At 36.2% G+C, this 22,896-nt stretch overlaps 1 protein-coding gene across 20 annotated transcripts in view; it reads left to right on the forward strand.

The window, feature by feature from the left end:
- Positions 1–22,896, forward strand: part of SLMAP (sarcolemma associated protein) — a 146,833-nt gene that overhangs the window by 92,660 nt on the left and 31,277 nt on the right. For 11 of the 20 annotated variants that reach the window (XM_024746290.1, XM_024746288.1, XM_024746291.1 and 8 more), the window contains 2 exons: positions 4,969–5,031; positions 18,794–18,853. In XM_024746290.1, coding sequence (XP_024602058.1) covers positions 4,969–5,031; positions 18,794–18,853 — 123 coding nt within the window. The remainder of the gene's footprint in view (positions 1–4,968; positions 5,032–18,793; positions 18,854–22,896) is intronic. The other 9 variants (XM_024746295.1, XM_024746302.1, XM_024746300.1 and 6 more) reach the window with 1 other exon arrangement.

Genomic DNA, 22,896 nt, shown 5'->3' on the forward strand with positions numbered 1-22,896 from the left:
TTATATGGAAATTTCAATTATTCAAATAACAAGAAAATGATAATGTTCAACTTTAGTACTGGCTTATATAACATAGTATAGCTTTTTTCCCCCACTATATTTTCAAAGACGATACTACCATTTTCTTCCATCAAATACCGCTTCCTGGGGATAATTGGCCACCATTTTTTAATGTTTGTGCACCCCTTGCCCCCTGCCCCCTTCCTGGCCAGGAGTTTACTTCAGAGGCCAGTGAGCCTTTGAACGTGTCATAGAAATTGCTCTCTTTATCCGTCTGTTTCATCAATCAGACATAACAGGGTCAGTCATTTCTGCCATCTGAAAAATTCTTTATTTGTTCTTGATACATGACCCTTCTTTCTGGATAGCTTGGGTTATCTCTTGCCAAAAATGTACAGCCTCTGTTGGTTTTCTTAGTGCAACATGGGGTTTCTACTCAATGGTTTCTATATTCCTTCAGTCATTAAGATTCTTCCTACCCACCCCATTCACCCAACATTAATTGAGCACCAGCTGTATGCCAAATCCTGTATTGGTTGCTTAGAGTACAAAATGAATAAAACCGTTTTCTGTGTTTACAAATCTATGTGCCTCTCAACTCAGTTTTTATACAGAAGTTGGTGGAAGACATCAAGGTCGATACCCAAGAATTTCTTACTAAATACTTTTTCCATGTATCAGGGGATATCTTTTTAGTTCTTGGGCAGCAACCAAACTCTGCTAAAGTTAGGAGATGCTCTTTTGGTTTGTTTTGATTCGGTTTGGTTGGTTGGATTTTAATCAAGAACTGGCATAATAGGCTCAGGTAATCATGTATATGTGAGCCACAAGGTCGAGAGCTAAATACTCTGTATATAACAAATCTTGAAACTCTAAATTTTAAAAATGTTTCATTAATCATTGTTATTTGACTATTTTATGTATGTTTTGTGAAAATACAATGACATTTTAAAATTTCAGTTGGAGTTTCAATTTGAGACTTTTTAAAGGTGTAGTTTATATTCATTGCACCACTATTACTAAAGTATATTTAGCAAACATGTAAAAAGACTTAATCCTCATCTTCTAAAAGCTTCTCATTCTTAAATGAATTTATATTTTCTGTTGTCGTTACTTTGCCCTTTTTTCTCTTCTGGCATGTACACTTCTTATTCAAATCCATCACCCTTTTGACTTGAGCATGTATTCATGGATAATGTTAGTGTTAACTCTAGCTGGGAACATTCTATTCCTTCAGTTAAGAATCTTTCTATATACACTGACCCATCTTTATACTATTTAGAATTGTCAAATTACTGCTTAAAATTTTTTGCCAATTCCAGTTGATTTAGATGAGAATAGTTGTAGACAGCTCCTTGATTTAAAACTGAATAAGGGGACTTCCGTGGTGGCACAATGGTTAAGAATCCGCCTGCCAATGCAGGGGACACAGGCTCGAGCCCGGACCCGGGAAGATCCCACATGCTGCGGAGCAACTAAGCCCGTGCTCCTAGAGCCTGTGCTCCGCAACAAGAGAAGGCACCACAATGAGAAGCCTGCGCACCACAATGAAGAGTAGCCCCCGCTCGTGGCAACTAGAGAAAGCCTGCGTGGCAACAAAGACCCAATGCAGCCAAAAATAAATAATAGCTATATTTATTTTTTAAAAAAGAATCTTTTTATATACATTGAACCATCTTTATACTATTCAGAATTGTCAAATTACTGCTTAAAATTTTTTGCCAATTCCAATTGATTTAAAGGAGAATAGTTGTAGACAGCTCCTTGATTTAAAACTGAATAAAGGAACTTCCCTGGTGGTGCAGTGGTTAAAAATCTGCCTGCCAATACAGGGGACACGGATTAGATCCCTGGTCCTGGAAGATCCCACATGCCACGGAGCAGCTAAACCCGTGCGCCACAACTACTGAGCCCACGTGCTGCAACTACTGAAGCCCATGCCTAGAGCCCATGCTCCACAAGAGAAGCCACTGTGATGAGAAACCCGTGCACTGCCACGAAGAGTAGCTCCTGCTCACTGCAACTAGAGAAAACCCGAGGGCAGCAACAAAGACCCAGTGCAGCCCCCCCACCAAAAAAAACACTGAATAAGATATTTCAGACACTTTAGGGTGCTCCTTGCTATGATTATTTTTCCCTTACTGGTATTTGTTTTTCTGGTAGTGCTAAATTGAGTGGTGTGAGAGTGAATAATAGAATGTCTTTAAAGAAACTGAGTAGTAAATATCTGGATATGCACAAAAGATTCATACACTGGATTTAGTTACAAAGTGGATTTTGGAATAAGATGGGTCTATTCTGAATGATTTATGATATAGTAAGAAGCCAATTATCAAGTATTCAAATATTGCCAAAGTCCACAATCATAATGTGCTATCAGATATGATTTTAACTAAAATTACTCTTTAAATAGAGCAAGAACCAAGTATGGTTATAAGAGAATATTTCAAAAATGTCTGGAGAAATTAAGGTTAATAATACTTCTCCACTAAATCCCATTTTTGAGATTACTTAAATCTAAAGTAGCTGCTATAAGCACAGTTTTGTACTGTAATTTTTAAAATGTTATAAGCATATTTTAAATATATCTTAGAAGGTATAGAAAAACTCTGTCTAATAGAACTATTCTGAGAGCCACATACATAATTTAAAATTTTCTGGTAGCCACATTAAAATTATAAAAAGAAATAGGTAAATTTTTAGTAATGTATTTAATAATATATTTACTTTAACCCACTATATCCGAAATATTATTTCAATATGTAATCCATATTAAAAGATTGCAAATGAGGATTTCACATTCTTTTTTCCTTAGTGAGTCTTTGAAATCAATATATATTTAATTTATACTGACAACACATTTCAGTTCAAACTAGCAACTTTTTAAGGGCTCAGTGGCCACATGTGGCTAATGGCTACTGTACTGGACAACACAGGTATAAAAAATCAAAACCCATAGGTAACTCATGTATAAATAAAACACATTTTAGGTGTCATGATTCTCTATTATGTTTCTGTATCTGCTTTTTCTTTACATTCCTACAGCTCTATTTAGTAGCACAGGACACACCCCCTCCCCTGCCCCAGCACTTTCAGTATCTGATTCTTGATTCTTGGTTTGGATTATCAGTGACATCTTTTGTAGTTTTTTGCAAAGTGAAATTCCCAAGGTCCTGAATTCAAGTAATGAAGTGTTAAATCCTTTACATGTACTACCTGAAAGACTTTCCTCTCATGTATCTTAGGAAATGACCTTTGTGAAAGTCACATGTATATTTATCTTTTTATATTAATCTTGCATTTTATCCAAACTAGTATAGTAGATATTTTAATGTAGAGTCCAGATAGTAAAATCAGAGTAGGTAAAAAGTTTGATTTTTGGCTTGGTATGTGATGGTGGGATGCCCTGCATTAATAAATTTCATCTGAAGTCTTGTGATGCTTCTCTGAAATTTGGTTTCAAATATATATATTTTTAAATATGTTTTATAAAGTCCTTTAGTTAGACTAAAATTTGGTTTTACTGAGTTTTCATATTTAACAGTGATATTATACAGTTTGAGTTTTGAAAATGTTATATAGCTTACATAGGATTTATATAAACAACTTTTTATTTTGGTAATTACTATTCAACTGAAGACTCCTGTTTTGGATTTCTTGGCTGCAATTGGCAAATGCTATTTATTAGATTTTTTTTTAATTTCTAATTTCTATTGCAGTTAGCCTTTTTTTCTCTTTTTCATTGTATTTCTGTATAACTGTATGTAGTTATATATATGTATGTGTTATATGTAGTTACAACTGTATATAACTGTGTATGTGTGTTTATATAGAAATATATATCGGCATACCATGTAAGTAGATAAAGGATAATGAGGGATTTGAATATGAAGGTAAAGAAGAAGGCCATCAGTAAGGGTGTCAAGAGAGGTTGTCCAGCCATCAGAGTAGGAGATGCCTGCCTCTTAAGCAAAGTTGAAATGATGAGGGGTGAGGCCAGGTGGAAGATAAAAGAAGCTTTTACAGTCAGAGTGGTACTGACTCATCCTCTTTGACAGGTTTTTGTGTGTTTACACCTTCTAGATAGTCATCGTGTTGGAATATATTTTTAACACTTGAACTTCCAATGTCTGTTTGGTAGTTTTGAAAGATACAAATACGTACTTGAAGGATGTTGTCCAGATTTAGAAGTTAACTCTTTGAATCAAAGTAAATAAAGCTTATTGTAAGAAAAGGACTGAAACATTTATTAAACTACTGTGTTAGGTTTTGATTCTCTTTACTTATTGAAAAAAAAAAATCTGTTTGACCTGAGCGAAACCATTTACCAAGCTCTTATTTTAAAATGTACGGGCATTGATTTTAATCATTTAGGCAGAGATAACAATGTAATGATTTGATAGTGTATGAAGTATAGATTAAGTGACTCAAGGGGAAAGACTACTAGTGAAATGAAAGTGTAAAAATTAAAATATTATATCAGTTTCTTAAAAATTTTAAGGCATTTTATGGTATTCTTAAAATATTTACTGTTTGCCTCTTAACTAAGATGAATATCTTTGAAGGGGGACTGTTGGAGAACAGTCATTTGAAAATTAATTCAGTAAGAACAAATATAAAATTTTTAAATTATTTAAGGGTGTTTGTTAAGCTCTCAAGAAAAAGGTGTATTTTAAAAGTGGGAGAAGCTTTTTAAAGCAATATATTTCTATGGTTTTCTTGAGCTATTTGGATAGAAACTGCACCTTTAAAAGCTAACCATTTGGGGTACAGATTAAGATTATATAATTTTCAGTCATTTAACTTTAACTCCAAAATATGTCTGCTGTTAGTATTAAAATATATTAAACTTTTATTAATCTTATTCAGTTACCCATGTTAATACATTTTGGTTTTCCTACCTTTGCTGTTGGTTTTCAAAAACAGCAACAAAAACTGTATCCTTAAAGGTGTTTCTTTCTTTATTAGAGCACTTGCTTTCAAAGAGTGGCGGGGACTGCACTTTTATTCATCAATTCATAGAATGCCAGAGTGAGTACAGAGTATTTTTCACATTGATTTTAATGAAGTCAGGGTCTAAATTGAAAAATGAGAGGAATAATTAACATCTCAACGTGTTTGTTATGGTAGAAGTGCACAAAGGCCATCTTCAGACAGCAGTGGTTCTTTTCATACTGTTTCTCTCTTTTGAGAAAAATGTTTCTCTTGTATTTGCCTTCACGATGGAGGTTAGCATTTCATATTGCCCACAAAAAAGAGGCAGTTTCAAGCTTTTTAAGTAAAAAGCATTACTGAGTAGGGAATAAAATAGAATGTCAAGCAACGAAACCTCTGTCTGGATACTTAGGAGATAGTAATAACATTAACCTGTTTTACTTAAGTTCTAGTTCTATCACAGATTTGGATTTTGAGATTCTTAGATAAATATCTTAAATGATTAAATGAAGTCACAAAAATAGTGATTTCGTTTGGACACTCAGTTCTGGAGATAGCCCTTAGGGTAGCAAGAACTTTCTAGAGAAGAAGTAGTAATAGATTGTCCTACAGTGTGACATCTACTACCTACCCTGGGGAAGTTGTACAAGGCTAATTTTAATAATATTTAAAAGATGACAGGTTGGCTTTTGAGGTGATTTAGAAAAAAAGAATTCTGAATGCTGAATTCTGAACAAAAGAATTGTGTATTCCATCTTACTTGAAAATCATGTGACTGCTTAAATCCGTAACAATCACAAGGTTGTGTTATTCTCTTAGTTTCTTAGTAACAATTAAAGGTTACTCTGTGTAGTAAAGATTCATTGATAAAATCTATACTTTTTCCTATCAGACACACATTTTGTCAGGCATTTTTTTCTTCCTGTTTGCTCTCTCTTTGAAATGAGTGGTTTTCCAAGTATTTATGCTCATGAATTCATTTTATGGGTGTGCATGCATGTGTGGTTACTGTTCCACCCTTTGCTCCCACTCTGCCAATCTCAAGAGCATTCATGGATCGTAAGGGTCACACCTGGTAGTTATAGCAGGCACAAACTCAACAGATCACATGTTATACTCCTTAGAGATGCTTTAAGGAAACATGGAATTTCATTTAGTAGTTTTAGAAGAACTTCTGTTTTTGTCCATTTTAGAGACTATAATGTTGAATGTAAGTTTAATATTACTTTGAGCCAAATTGTTTAATAAATATGGCACATTTCTTTGTTTTTTCATAAAGCAAAGATTAGTGCATCTTTTTGTTACCTTCTGGTTACTAAATCTCATTTTTACAGTCAGCAGACACAGGGATTGGGGCAAAATAATTGGTACCCACTGAAACCAACTAAAAGTAGGATATGTAACCTAAAGTATAAATCTTTAGGAGAAGGGTTTTATGCTTAGTTATGTGACCATTTTAAAATAAGTTATTTTTATTTTGAGCTTTTGGGATTTATATTTTGAGCCTAAAGAAATAAGAACAGAGAACTATCAAAATAATGTTTTACTAAGTTACTGTTTGCAAAAATCATTTAAAGTATTATTATAAAATGTTTAAAATATTTAGCTGTAGTTTTAACACAAAGCAATGTTTGTTTTAAATAAAGAAAAAGATGTTTGGAGATTTTTATTGGGTCATAGTTATGGGGGCAAATAAACATTCAGAGATTGAGCAGAAGTTATATAAATTACAGCAATCCCCTCAGTGAGGATATTAGCCAATAAAATAATGTTTACAAGGACTATGTAATGGCATGGGTAAATGCTAAATGTGATACACAGAGGGGAAATGAGAATATAAAACCCTGTTTTTTTGGACAAAGAGTGAACCAAAGAACAGAAAAAATAAAATATAAGCATTCCTAGATGTCTGAATCCACTGGGTTCTTAAGTATAAATAGTGGAAGTTTGGGTTGTAAATTCAGGTAGCTAGGGATATAGCTTGTTATCTGAATCTGTTTGGTTCCTGAGTTTTGGTGGCAAGTAGCAAGAGCTGTATCTCAAATTTTCCAAATCTGTTTGGCTCCTTAAATTTGGATAGCTGGAGCTGGCATAGTAAGGGTTACCTCTGGTTTGATTTGTTCTCATTTTCATTATTTTATGACATTTTTATTGTTTGATGACAGGGTGCCATTATTGAAATTGTCGTGCTTAATAAGTATTATGGCAAGCTAGGCAAATTCAGCAAAAATCTTACTCAAGTGAACTTTTGAAACAATTTTGGATTATTTTTTGACAAGCACACATAAACTTTTTTGTCATTATTTTCATTGATAGGCATCTTGAACTGATTTATGATCTTGACAATGAAGTGTATATTCTGTGAGCAGTAATACTTCATATTTTTGTTTCGTCTTTTAAAAAGCAAATATTAAGTATCTAGGTCTCATTATTTACTATGCTTGTATAGTGTAAATTCACTTGGTGTTTTAAAAATTAGAAAGCAAGTAGTTCACTTCCATGGGAGTCATCATGCCTATTTTATTATTTTTTTATTTTTAAAATTTATTTATTTATTTTTGGCCATGTTGGGTCTTCATTGTTGTGCACGGGCTTTCTCTAGTTGTGGAGAGCGGGGGCTACTCTTCGTTGTGGTGTGAGGGCTTCTCATTGCTGTGGCTTCTCTTGTTACGGAGCATGGGCCCCAGGCATGTGGGCTCTGGAGCGCAGACTCAGTAGTTGTGGCGCATGGGCTTAGTTGCTCCGCAGCATGTGCGATCTTCCTGGACCATGGCTCAAACCCGTGTCCTCTGCATTGGCAGGCGGATTCTTAACCACTGCACCACCAGGGAAGTCTCATCATGCCTATTTTAAATATATTGACAGATTCTTTTTTCAGTTTATGTGTATGACTCCGTAAGAGAACAATTTGGTTGTTGGCTCTCTCCATTTATAAGGTGATTTTGAAGAAATTAAATGGGTCGGAACACATTTCAATTTGTTTTCCTTTTATGGTAAAACAGACTGTTCCTTTTAATTCTCTTTTAGGAGAAAAGCTTTTTTTAAAAAGTATTTATTTATTCATTCATTCATTCATTCATTCATTTATGGCAGCATCAAGTCTTAGTTGCGGCACGTGGGATCTTCCGTTGCGCACGTGGGATCTTCCGTTGCGCACGTGGGCTCCTTGCTGCACCGGGCAGGCTTCTCTCTAGTTGTGGTGCTCAGGCTCCAGAGAACGTGGGCTCTGTAGTTTGCAGCACGCAGGCTCTCTAGTTGACGCACCGGAGCTCAGTAGTTGTGGCACGCAGGCTTAGTCTCCCCGCAGCATGTGGGATCTTAGTTCCCGGACCAGGGATGGAACCCGTGTCCCCTGCATTGGAAGGCAGGTTCTTAACCACTGGACTGCCGGGGAAGTCACTAGGAGAAAAGCTTTTATTCTCTGGCATAGAGATTGGATTTTGAACAGATTTAAATATAACCTTTTGCATAATTCCAGAACTGTGAAGTAAATTTTCTATATAAAGATACATCATATAAAATCTAGAATTAACAAGTAACTTTAATAAAACTTACTAAAAAGTTTTCACAAATTTTCTTCTTCAGAGATTCAGGCATGAAGTTTGGTTTAAGCAGAACTCCACATACCATGTCCCTGCAAATTTTAGTCACTCAAGGTTTACCATATAAACTTTAATGAATACATTGAGACTTTTGTATGCTTGCTAAAGATGCTTTCTGAGTTAAAAGTTGTACATCTCTAAATCTGTTTCATACATATTTTGTGAATTCTGCCACTTAACTTGTATGCTGAGTGAAAGGATGAAGGGTATAAAAGGTAGAGAAGCTAAGGATGTAGAGACCTGCCATCACTTGGTGGGCATGGAGTGAAAAACAGCCTTCTCTGGACTGCTTCCTGCCCCTTTGATTTCTCTTGCTACTGTTTGTCGGGGTGTCTGGGTGCCAGAGAAACCTTCCTCTGAGGTCTGCTTTGTAGAGACAAACTGCCCACTCCCCCAAGGGCATCTGCCTTTTGATGATGGAGTTAAGAGTCCTATGAAATAAACCTCATGTCTTTGTATTCTTAATCCATGCTTACTATGCGAGTTAATCATTTTTACTATCATATTAGGCAAAAGTCTAATTCTCTTAATATTTCATGTCTTATTTTTTTTCCTGATTAAAAAAAAAAATTCTCTCCCTGCCTCCCACCCCCATTTTGAAATTACAGTCACTATCTGTGTATGATTCTCTCATTCCATCCTCCGTGCTCTTAGGGCTTTGCTCTCACATAGAAATTGCCTTATTTGGAGTAATGCATTGAATCAGTGTTGCTCTTGTGACTGTTTACTTTTCATCACTCTATGAGATCAGCCTCTCTAAACAATTTCAGGCTTATTCTGATTACATATTGTACTTGAAACAGAGTTTTAAATTTTCATCTTTTAAACTTTTATTTCTCTAAGCCAAAGCAGTTTGTTTATGCTAAAGAATAGAAAACACTTGGTGTGGTTCCCTTCTCTTAGTAGTTAATGTCCCCATTGCAGGAAAACTCTCGAGTTTAAACTAGATGTTGCTAACTTTTAATTTCTTTGTTCTTAGAGTAGTTGTCCAATGTAAGATATATTGGAGGGTTTTTGTTTGTTGTTTATTTGTACCAACCATCTCCCCAGTCAGCTAGCTTTCCAATATTTCTGCCAGATTTTCTTCCGGTATAATTGCACAGAAGATAGTCTTAAATTCATGCCAGTAGTGTTTTGGTATATAGACTGTTCCTTTAAAAAAAAAATCCATTTCTGTATTCTGGAAATTGGTTCATTTCGTTGAATTTTAAATCTGTCATTGAATTCTAATTTTTTTTTTCTTTTGTTCTTCCTTATTCTTAGATTTTAAGGCAAACAGCCTCTGGAACTGTTTTTAGGGAAAGGCAGATTATCTTCTGTAATAGGAATTGCTTTAAGTATTTTGCTGCAGAAACAAATAACCTTGTGAAAAAGTCTCTATTATTCACATGAGCAACCTCTCAGAGTCACCCTGTGCAGTTCTAAAGCTTTCTTTCTACTATGTGAGCTGCTATTCTCTGAAGGGAAATAAATTGTTGGCTTGATGTTGAATGCTGATTGTTAATTTTTACTTTGGTTGTATCTTGATGTTAATTCTTTTTTTTTTTTTATAAACTTATTTATCTTATTTATGTATTTTTGGCTGCGTTGGGTCGTTACTGTGCACGGGCTTTCTCTAGTTGGGGCAAGCGGCAGCTACTCTTCGTTGCAGTGCAAGGGCTTCTCATCACGGTGGCTTCTCTTGTTGTGGAGCACGGGCTGTAGGCGCGTGGGCTTCAGTAGTTGTGGTACACGGGCTTCAGTAGTTGTGGTTCGCGGGCTTAGTTGCTCCACGGTATGTGGGATCTTCCCAGACCAGGGCTGGAACCCGTGTTCCCAGCATTGGCAGGCAGATTCTTAACCACTGCGCTACCAGCCCCTTGATGTTAATTCTAATCTCAGCTTCTTAGCTGTATTTCCCTTAATGACCTTCTAAGTAACTCATTTTCGTTTATGATGTTTAGAGGTGGACCAGAGGAACCTTTATGTGAATTCTGATTTGGTCCCTCATTGGCAGTATGACTCTGGGTGGTATGATCTCTTCAAACCTCATTTTTCTCATTTATAAAATGGGATGGTAGTACCTACTTCATAGGATTATGAGAATTAAATGAGATAATGTTTACTAAGTGCTCTAAGTAATTCCTGGCACACAGAAATACGGGTTAACTAGAAGGTAGAAAACTTTTGCAGGGGCATGGGGCAGAGTTTGGAGAGGGTGTTAGTGGGAGCTTTCATGTTGAAGTAACTTGTTTTCCTCCTTTTTATTCCCATTTTCAAGACAGTGAAAGCTAATTGATCTAGCTTTATTGCTCCTGTTAAAGTAATATGTTTCCAGCAATCTAGGGATTGTCTAACTTTTAAATTACCAATATGCATGCCATTTTAAAAATTTGGTCTCAAGCACATTATTTTGATGCCCTAGTCATAACATTTTCTTTTTAATGAAATCTAACTTTGAGATTTAGAAATATTCTCCAGGTTGGCATTTACAACAGCAAATTATGCAGTTCTTTTTTATTCTTCTACTTTTCTGTCTGTTTAAGATCCCTAGGGAGCTGACATCCGTATATGATAGTACTGTTTGAGTTTATCTTCTGCTTTCAATTGGTTGTAGCTGTCATGTGAGGAAAATGGCTAAGAACTAGGCACACCTGTGCTCCCTTTGAGCTTCTTTTGTTTGCCTTGTTTCTCACTTTCATTTTGCGCCACATAGTAATACAGATAGTATATAATATATTTTTATCAGCCAAGAAATAAATTTGGTTCTCTTCTATTCAGTCTTTTGACAATATTAGGCAGTTTTTGCAATTCTGTAATATGTTTTCTGACTAAACAAAGTGCTTTGGTGGTGGTTCTCAAATGTTGTCAAACTTATACCCATCAGTTCTTTTCCTTGGTAGGTTCCCTACAGAATGCCTAAACACGTATATCAGGCGCAATTCAAGAATGTCCGCAGCAGCAGTATTATTCACAGTAATTCAAAACTGGAAATAACCTGAAAGACCATCAGTAGTTAAATGGATAAAAAACACTGAGGTATATAGGATGAATAAAGTTCAAAACCACTAAAATTATATTATTTAGTCACACATATTTGAGTAGTATGACTATAAAGAAATGCAAGAAATTAAATACCACAGAAGTCAGGATAATGCTTACCTCATGGGACTTTGATTGGAAAAGGCAATGTGGAAGGCTTTGGAGGTGGTGGTTAGGTTCTGTTTCTTAGTTTGGGCAGTAGTCATACAGACATTAACTTTAAAAAAATGTTATTAACCCGTACCTTTGTGTTTTATGCCCCTTTCTAAGTGTTGTTTCATAATAAGTATGGTTTTAAAATAGGGGGAAATGAATAATAATCTCTCCAGAGTAACCCTCAAAAAGAGAGAGTTTTTAAAAAGAAAGAAAATCTTGGGGACTTCCCTGGCGGTCCAGTGGTTAAGACTTTGCCTTCCAATGTAGGGGGTGCGGGTTCTATCCCTGGTTGAGGATTAAGGTCCCACATGCCTCGTGGCCAAAAAAAACAAAACATAAAGCAGAAACAGTATTGTAACAAATTCAATAAAGACTTTAAAAATGGTCCACATCAAAAAAAGAGAAAGAAAGAAAGAAAGAAAGTCTATCTTTCATTTGTGCTAAGGCAAATAGTTCTTTCAAGACCTGCAGTTATTATTATATGGAAGTTCTTTTTTGTCTCTGAGGGGTCTCTGATTTTCATTACTTCTTAAAAGAGTTGAGGTCTCCACCCCAAGTTTGAGAACTAGCGGTTAGAAACTTTTTTAAAAACAATATTCTTTTCCTTAATACTTTAATCACAGGCCACTAATGATTCACTAGATTGGTAATATAACCTTAATAATTTCAATAGTGATAATAACAGCAGGTAATTATTATGTAGAGCTTAATACTGGTACTGTTCGAAACTTTTTATATGTATTTAATCCTTAGTTTTTTACAATGAGGAAAATATTCAAATAATTTTTCCAAGTTTGAACTCTTTAAACATAAATGCCTAATTCATTCATTCAGCAAATATTTATTAAGCATCTACTATGTATATACCAGGCATTATTTTAGCTTTGGGAGGTATAGAAATGAACAAGACAAAGATAGCTTTGCCTTCATGGAATTTACATTCTCTTGAGGAGATAAAAACTAATAAACTAATAATATGTCAGGTAGTGATAAATCTGCTGAAGAAAAAATGGAAGGTTATAAGACAATAGGGAGTGATAAAAGTATTATGTAGGACTTGAACAGATTTGGGACTAAGCTGAGTGAGTTGTACATGTGTCTGCAGAAAGAGTGTGTGAGATGGAGAGAAACCATATGAAAACCCAAGGCAGGTCTGAAATTGGAGTTTTAGAATAAAAATGCCTTTAGGGCTTCCCTGGTGGCGCAGTGGTTGAGAGTCTGCCTGCCGATGCAGGGGACACGGGTTCGTGCCCCGGTCTGGGAAGATCCCACATGCCGCGGAGCGGCTGAGCCTGCGCGTCCGGAGCCTGTGCTCCGCAACAGTGAGAGGAACGCCAGATAGTAAATATTTTAGGCTTTGCGTGTTAAAAGGTCTCTGTTATAGCTACCAGACTCTGCCATTGTTGTGGAAAGCAGCCATGGACAATATGTAAATGAATGGACCTGTCTATGTTCCTATAAAACTTTATTTACTGAGGCTGCAGAAGGCTGGATTTGGCTCTGTGGGGCCATAGTTGGCTTATAGACCTTGTAGATCATGGTAGGAACTTAAGATTTTATTCTAAAGGTGAGAGAGTTTTGAGCAATAAATTACTCCTAATGTGTGTTTATAATTTTTTAAATGTAGTACTTCAATCTTCAACATCCTAGAGAAAGATTGGAATGGCTTTCAGAACCTGTGTTTATACTATTTCATTATTTGCTATATTCATATAACAAGCTTTTGTGGAACCTGTATTATGTGACATAATTGTGTTGAGAATTAAATTATTAATAAGGTGCCTCCCTGCTTTCACTAGACCCTAAATTCCTAGATTTATCACATTTATCTTGGTAATCCATGAAGAGTACCTAGTACTGTATCTGGTGCATAGTAAGTACTTGAAGGAATGAGTATATTCCTCAGAGAGTTTGTAGTATGTTGGGAAAGGTGGACATAAATAAATAGTTGTAGTATAGCTTAATAGAGATACAAATGAAGAGCTATGGAAGAGGAGAGTTACCAAATCCATATAGGAGAAAGGAAGAGAAGATAAATTCAGTTTTGAGGGGTGAGATTAAGTTCCTGTGGGATTTCTGGGTGAAGATGTTTGAGAAGCAGTTAGGCATTAGGGTTCTGGGATGTGAGAGAGAGAGAGCTAGACTAGGCATCAACATTTAGAAATTATTCAAGTGTAGCAGGTAGTTAATGCTATTAGAAAAGAATTTTTGAAATCTCAAAGACTAATTTTTTCTTGCTTGGCAGAACTTTAAAAATTTGTATTCTGCTTTCCCCCAGTACAGACAAGTGCTGCATTGGACATCTTTGTACAAGCCTCTCTCTTTCCAGTGTGATATACAGAAGAGGGGTTGTGGGGTCAACAGGCACGTGCTTTCAACATTTGGATAGTTCCTGCCAAATTGCCCTCTAAAAAAAAAAAAAAAAAGATACTAATTTACACTTCCACTGTGAAAGGGCACAAGATTACTCATTTATCCACTCCTCCCAGTACTGAATGTTTGCCAACCTGATGGGCAAATAATGCCGTGGCATTGCATTAGTGGGTAGACCAAGAATTTTTCATGTTTACTGGACATTTGCATTTCTTGGCCTGTGAATCCTGTGTTCCTGTTCTTTGGCCTTTTTACTCTTGTGTTTGATTTTTTCTTACTCATTTTTGGAAGGCGTCATATCTTTGCCTTCTCCACAGGCTCTTTCCTCATTTCTTGTTTTATTTTTCTCTGTAACTGCCATCTGACATACTATTTGTTTATTTTTTTATTGCCTGTTCTTCCCCGCACCATTAGAATGTAAGAATCAGGAGGGCAGGGATTTTGTCATTTGTTCATTCTAGTGTTTCCAGCACCTAGGACAGTGTCTGGCATATGGTAGGCACTCCCTAATTAATTGTTCAATGAATGAATTAATGGAGTGAATAATAACCTTTTTTTAAAATAAATTTATTTATTTATTATTTATTTATTTTTGGCTGCGTTGGGTCTTCGTTGCTGTATGTGGACTTTCTTTATTTGCGGCAAGCGGGAGCTACTCTTCGTTGTGGTGCACGGGCTTCTCACTGCGGTGGCTTCTCTTGTTGCGGAGCATGGGCTCTAGGCATGCAGGCTTCAGTAGTTGTGGCGCACGGGCTTAGTTGCTCCATGGCATGTGGGATCTTCCCGGGCCAGGGCTTGAACCCGTGTTCTCTGCACTGGCAGGCAGATTCTTAACCACTGTAACACTCAGGGAAGCCCGAATAATAACCTTTTATCTGTTATTTGTTTTTCAAATATTTTTTCCATGTTTGCACTTGCCCTTTTCCTTTGTTTATGGTGAGTTTGATCATATAGAAAGTTTTAATTTATATGATGTCAAGTCTATCACTTTTTTCACACGAGGCTTTTGAAGTCTATATTTTGCCTACCTCCCCTCCCCCTTTTTAAACACTGTGTTCCCTTCGTTCACTTCTCCCACCTCCCACTCCCCTCCTCTGGCCAGCCATCAGTCTGCTGTCTGTATCTATGAGCTTTTTTTTTTTTTTTTTAAGATTCCACATATAAGAGAGGTCATATGGTCTTTGTCTTTCTATGTCTGACATAATTCACTTAGCACATTGCTCTTGAGGTCCATCCATATTGTCACAAATGGCAAGATTTTATTCTTTTTTATGGCTGAATAATATTCCATTGTATATACCAACCATAATTTCTTTATTCATCCATTGATGAACACTTCAGTTGTTTCTTTACCTTGGCTATTGTAAACAATGCTGCAGTGAACATGGGTGTGCATATATCTTTTCAAGTAAGTGTTTTTTGTTTTCTTCAGATAAATACCTAAAAGTGGAATTGCCGGATCATATAGTTCTATTTTTAATTTTTTGAAGAACCAGCATACTGTTTTCCATAGTGGCTGCATCAGTTTACATTCCCACCAACAATGTACCAGGGTTCCCTTTTCTCCACATTCTTGTTATTTCTTGTCTTTTTGATAATAGCCATTCTAACAAGTGTGAGGTGATATCTCATTGTGGTTTTGCTTTGCATTTCCCTGATGATTAGTGATGTTGAGCATCTTTTCATGTACCTATTGGCCATCTGTATTTCTTCTTTGGAAAAATATCTGTTCAGATCTTCTGCCCAGTTTTTAATCAGATATTTTTTTGTCTTTCTTTTTTCTTGCTGTTGAGTTGTATATACAGATTTAGATCATATAATAAAAGAAAGTCAGTGAAAAGCTGAGAAGGAAGGAATGAGCAGGCACATAAAAGAAGTAGGAATGAGTAGTATCCTAGAAGTCAAAGGAAAAGAGTTTTAAAAGGGAGACAGTAAACTTTTGATTAAATATGGTGAATGGATCCATTCATAGTAAAATATTATAAAAGACATAGGACACAAGGACAAGGGGAATGAGAGTAGAGACTAATTTTAGAAATATAAAATGATCAATTGAGTGGTAAGAGATTTTGGAGGATGGGAAGTAAATTCTTAATGAATAAGAGGTTTTCTTTTGAGATAATGAAAATGTTTTGGAGCTAGATGAAGTTGGTGCTTCCATATTATTGTGAATATACTAAATGCCACTGAATTGTTCACTTTAAAATTAATACACTATGTGAATTTAACCTCAGTTTTTAAAAACAAGACCATATACTGAGGTATATGAAATTTAAGAACACCAGGGATAAAGAAAAGATTCTGAAAATTGCCAGAGAGAAACAAAGGATCTCATACTGTATTATTCATCATAATAAACCAAATTATAATGTAGCAACAAATAAATTCTGAAATCATAATGGCTTAATTCAACAAACATTACTTTTCATTTATGCTACATGTCCATGGTGAGGGAGAACACTCTGTTCTATACTGTTACTCAGGAATCTAGGCTAATCTGAACACATAGTTTCTAGAGTGGGGGGAGAACAAGTGTAGAAAAATCCTACTGTACTCTCTTTTAAATGCTTCAGCCCTGGCTAGAACCGGTTACATGGACCTTCCTGAGTGCTAGGGACTTGGAATGTGCAGTCTTCTCAGGTGCCCAGAAAGGACAGGCAAACCAGGCATTGCTGAGCACAAGAAGCTTCTACAGTGCATAATGAGGAACAAGAGTCAGACTGGCATTAGACTCACCTTCCAGTATGAAGCTAGAAGATAGTGGAACAATGCTTTGAAAATTCTGAAGGGGGCTTCCCTGGTGGCGCAGTGGTTGAGAGTCCGCCTGCCGATGCAGGGGACACGGGTTCGTGCCCCAGTCCGGGAAGATCCCACATGCCACGGAGCAGCTGGGCCCATGAGCCATGGCCACTGAGCCTGCGCGTCCGGAGCCTGTGCTCCACAATGGGAGAGGCCACAACGGCGAGAGGCCTGCGTACCGCAAAAAAAAAAAAAATTCTGAAGGAAAATTATGTCCTGTAGAATTATGTATCTCTCAAAATTCTGAAGGAAAATTATGTCCTGTAGAATTATGTATCTCTCAAACCAGTCAAATGTGAGGGTAGAACACTAACATTTTCAGAGGAACAAAGTTACAAAACATTTACCTTCTACCCACTCCTTATCAGGAAAATTATCAGAGGATATATTACACTAAAACAAGGGAATAAAACAGGAAAAGGAAGATTTGGGATCTGGGGGCAGGGGATCTTGTACAGGATACACCTCAGGCTGGAGCAGGAAGATTAAAGGGCCGGGAGAAGGGAGAGACAGGGATATATAATGTGATAGACTGCCTGATATGTTTGAGGATATTGAGAGTTTTATGGTTCTATAAGAACTTGGGCTGTGTTTAAGATATATTTTTAAAAATTAGCAAAACAAAAGAGGGCATTGTAAGTTCCCAAAATAGTAAATGTTGTACAAGGAAAGAAATATAATTATCGCATATTATATGACTCAGGTATAGATAATAGTCATAATATAAATACTGATTACAGATGGACAAAATTTAACTCTTATGAGGATGATAATAGGATATGAGAGCATAATCGTCTGTAAGAGATTGTCAGTAAAATGCCTAAAATGGAAAAATTAAGAAATAGCAATGTATTATTTAGAAATATAAATGTAAATACCAGAAGAAATAGCTAAAAGTTAAAAGTTGTTGTTTGTAGGAAGTGATTTTTCAAGAATGGAATGGAGTAGGACAGAGGATGGGTAAGACAGCTTATGTTACATATCTTGTAGGGTTAATGCCTTTTAAAATTATCTAAATTTATTACTTCGACTTCCTATTTTTCAAGGAGGCAGGAGCAAACAGTGCCACATGCTGCAAAGAGCCTATGTTAAATGAAAATTAAGAAAAGGAACCATGGACTTTGGCAGATAGGTTATAGTGATCTTGGGGCCGTTTCAGTGGTTGAGTAATGGGTGTAGACCAAGTTGCAGTGAGTTGAGGGATAGAAGAATAGAGAAATTTCACATACTTCAAAGTGTAAAATGAAGGAGACCAACTGACATATAGAATCAGATAATGGTGTATACAGAATAGATATATTATCCTCCTGACTGAAAGGCAGAATATGAAAATCTGACCTTAAATAAATTATAAAGAAACTACATTATACATTTGCAGAGACTCCCCCATAAAACAAAAGCAAAAGTTTTTAATTTCTTTCAGTAATTAGCTCTTCTAAAATTATTCATTTTACTGAAACATGTCATATAGGCATCTCTGCTAAATTGTGTCAATAGGGAAAAGTGAACTGTTGATATAATATAATTTGTATTACTTCTTTATTTAAATGAAATACCTTCTCAGAATTCCTTTATTTCAACTTAATATCCTTGATTTAAAGAAGGTTGCTTTGTTTGTTCTGAGTCCTTTTTTTAAAGTTCAAGGCTTTTAAAATAAGGTGAAAGCTAATGAAAGCTGAAAGCAGTTCAGTTCCCTTACCCTCGGATTTCTGCATTAACCTGATTCATCTAGTATCATTCCAGTTCTCTTAGTTCCCCTTCCAGGTTCAAGTTTTTGTTCAAGCCTAGTCATGGGAGTAATGTTATCATCTTTAAATTTGGTCATGGAATGTGTTACACTGCCCAGCTCAGGGAAGTGCTTGCTACTCAGTTTGGGCTTCGATAGTAACGTTTATTTTCTTTGGCAGAGAAGCTGATCGTCGAGGGGCATCTAACCAAAGTGGTAGAAGAAACAAAGCTTTCAAAAGGTTCGTTTTCTGTGGGTTTCTGTGGCATTTTTCTGTGGGTTTTGACAGCTCTTTTGGATGATGAAGGTTAGTATACATTTCCAAGGTCATAGTACTTTAACCATCAATTTATGTCTTACAGCTCACAAAATGGCAATCTAGTAACAATATCAGATAATAATATAAAATAGTTGGAGTTCTGTTTTAAGAAGGATATGTTCATCAGAAAGTTTCTTTTTAAATGGGTATATATGTGTGGGGTCTTTTTAATGCTTGGAATAGGTTTCGTTAGGTATTAAAGATGTGTTGCAATCTCTATGTCTCACTTCCAGCATTATTTTCAGCTTTGATCTCAAAATTTTAATCAAACGCAATGTAAATCTTTTTTGAAACAGGTGAAAAATGCTTGCAGTTCCATTTTGTTGGTTATCATACCTTTAATAGTCCTTATGGTATTTAATATTATCTTGTTAGCATTTCAATTTGACTTAAACAAAAGTGATTACGTAGAACCTTATATTTTTTAATGAACAGTCCTGTAATTGCTTGAAGTAATTTATTCTGTTGATTCTTTTCTGTTACAATTGTCAGGCTTAGAGAAGAAAAGTGAGTTTTAAAGTATCGTATTGTCAAGTCACTTTTATGTATAGGGAAATTGTGCAAATAAATTTAGTGGGATATGCTCATTATTCATTCTAGGACTTTCATCAGAAGAACATACCAGTATAAAATTCATAACTAAATTGACAATCATTTTGGTTAGCTAAAACAATGAGTGATAAAAGTTTGCAGTACTCCATTTCATTACATTTTGTTTTATGAAAGTAACTGGATCCACTTGGCTTTTAAAAAGATTTAAAAGGATAGTGTTATTTCATATATCTGGTGGCTTCCATTTGGAATTTTGTGCATGACAGATGCCATATTTGGAGAAAGAATGCATAAAATATGCATCACTAATATTGTTCTGGCAAACAGGCATTGAGTTTCAGAACAGTGAACTATTTTTAGTACATATGGCAATTTATTTCATCTTATTAAAGTGAGATGAGAACAGATTTTAAAATAGCTTTTACTTCACCACCTAAATACCTATTCAGATTAGTTGGCTAAATAGCCAATACTTTGATGTAGAAGTAGAGCCTTAGAAAAAAATCAGTGCTTCTTATAATTAAAGAAAAGTATCTTGCTACCCAAGTGCTTCTATTTAATGCGTTCTGAATTAGAATATATTTCCTTGAAATTATGTGATGTCATTATTGAAAATCTTATGATTTCCTTTTGAAATCTGGCTATAAAATATGTATTTAAAGTTTTAAAGAACATGCTTTTTGACCTAGCAATTTCACTTCTAAGTTTTTATCTTAAGGAACAAATTGGACAAATGTGCAAGTGCATGTGTTTGTGTTGTTTTAAAGGCAAAAAAAGGAAAACATAAGTGTCCAATAATATGGGCATTTATTAAATAAATTATGGCAACTAACTCCATGCAAGTGAATAGAATACATCCTTTAAGAATGATAATACAGGGACTTACCTTGGGGCACAGTGGTTGGGAATCTGCCTGCCAATGCAGGGGACACAGGTTCGAGCCCTGGTCCGGGAAGATTCCCACATGCTGCAGAGCAACTAAGCCAGTGCACCACAACTACTGAAGCCTGCGTGCCCTAGGCCCCACATGCCGAAACTACTGAGCCCACGTGCTGCAACTACTAAAGCCCACGCGCCTAGAGCCCGTGCTTCGCAACAAGAGAAGCCACCGTAATGAGAAGCCCGCGCACCGCAAGGAAGAGTAGCCCCCGCTTGCCACAACTAGAGAAAGCCTGCACACAGCAACGAAGACCCAACACAGCCCCCCAAAAAAGAATGATAATACAGGGAATTCCCTGGTGGTCCAGTGGTAAGAACTGAGAGCTTTCACTGACCGGGCCCGGCTTCAATCCCTGGGCAGGGAACTAAGATCCTGCAAGCTGTGCAGCGTGGCCAAAAAAAGAATGATGAAACAGATGTTTTATATACCCAGAGATATTTCTATCAGCAGTCAACATTTTACTGGTACTTCCCACAGATAGCATGCAGAGGTACACTAATCCTTGTGAGAAACTAGTTGGCTGAAATAAATTACATTTTAAATGCTTTATATTTGGCTATACAGTATTTTCTTTTGGGTTTGGCTGGATTGTTTTATTTTTTAAATGCTTTCATTGCTGATGTTTTTAATGGAATGATATTTAAAACTGATTTTAAATATCAGTTGTTGGAAATTGCCAATCACCAGCTGTTACAAGTCTTGGTAGTATTTCCTTCAGGTATTGCACCTAATGAAAAATGTAATCATAAGTTGCATATGCCTTCTATTTAAGTCCTAACTCAACTTGCAGTTTACAGTAGATTTCAAGGTGGAAGTAGAAAGAATACAGAGTAGGTCAAACAGTAGCTTTTAATTCCAGGTTCTACTAGTAACTAGCTATGTGCCCTCAGGCAACTTACTTTAGCTCTTTAAACCTCAGTTTCCTCATTTGTAAAATGGGATTGACAGTATATAACTTAGAGGATTTTGTGGGAATTTAATGAAATATTGCTTATAAAGCAGGAAGCACTGGTCCGTTGTCCAACAAATGTTAGTTCTCCTTTTTTTTTCCCCTTGATCCTTGACCTTGCTTTCTTTGCAAATAATGGTTCCAGTGGTGTAGGAAGTGGTCTGTGTTTGTCTTGCCCATCTGTCGTTATGTCTGCTTGAAGATATAGTGAAAATATTCACCTTTTTGTAGACTTGCCAGTTTGGGAACAGTTTTGGTATTGATGTTGGTAGCCATTCCTCCATTTACTTCTATATACTATTGGTATGCATTTTAATGATTAAATACTGCACAGAAAATCAGCTAGTAAAGACTTTTAATACTGGAAAGTTGGGTGCTGCTTCGTAGCTGAAAAGTAGATGTTTTGAACAGTAGAGACTCTACCATTCATTTGTTGTGTCCTGTGTTTCATCTTGAATAGATTTTGTTTGCCTCCATATAATAACTCTAGTATCAGGACACAACAATGGTGAACCATGACTTGACTTACTAAAAACTTGCCTTCTTACTCAAAGTAAAATTGTGTTTCTAATGGTCCTCTTTTTAGCGCACCTGCTATGTACTGTGCACTGTTCTATGCAATGGGATTATAGCAGTTAACAAAACAAAAATTCCTGCACTCATGGAGCTTATATTCTAGTAAGATCTTAATGGAAGATAGTCCCACCTCTAAGGCAGTTTTACCTTCCTGGCTACTACTCCAAATAGGAAATAAAATTTCCTTCTAAGACAGAAAAATACTTTTGAAAATGCGTTCCTCTTGGTTTACCTCTGTATCTTGATCATAAAATTGCCAAGAATATTAAAATTAGGAAAGAGTCATTTTTGTCTTCCTTTTTGTTCCCACAGTGGTTTCTTTTCTTTCTATATATAGACAAGATGTGTTAGCCTGCCTTATTTGAGACTGTAACTTAGTGATCAAAACTAGTACATTCAGAAATGTGTGACTGTAGTACACTGTGAATGCACCAGAGGTCACAGATTAGATTCCCATGGACCTCAGTAATCAGTGACTTCACTTCTAATCAAAACTCACTGTCGGGGCTTCCCTGGTGGTGCAGTGGTTGAGAGTCCGCCTGCCGATGCAGGGGACACGGGTTCGTGCCCCGGTCCGGTAAGATCCCACATGCCGCGGAGCGGCTAGGCCCGTGAGCCATGGCCTCTGAGCCTGCGCATCCGGATCCTGTGCTCCGCAACGGGAGAGGCCACAGAGTGAGAGGCCCGCGTACCGCAAACAAAAAACAAAAAAAACCCAAAAAACTCACTGTCTCTCCCCAGTTGGCCTTTGACTAGAAATGGCAGTGAGAAAGGAAGCAAAAGGCTTCTTTTAATCCATCACTCATTTCACAAGTGAAGCCATAAGTTCTAATGTATTCTTATATGGAATAGCTTAGTTCTTATTCTTGTATGGAATAGTTCTTAATGGAACAAGTTATATTTTAATATTAATTATTTTGACAGTATTGGTTTTAAATATGTTTCTGA

The sequence above is a fragment of the Neophocaena asiaeorientalis genome, unplaced genomic scaffold, assembly GCF_003031525.2.
Source record: "Neophocaena asiaeorientalis asiaeorientalis breed wild unplaced genomic scaffold, Neophocaena_asiaeorientalis_V1.1 scaffold251, whole genome shotgun sequence".
Lineage (NCBI taxonomy): Eukaryota > Metazoa > Chordata > Mammalia > Artiodactyla > Phocoenidae > Neophocaena > Neophocaena asiaeorientalis.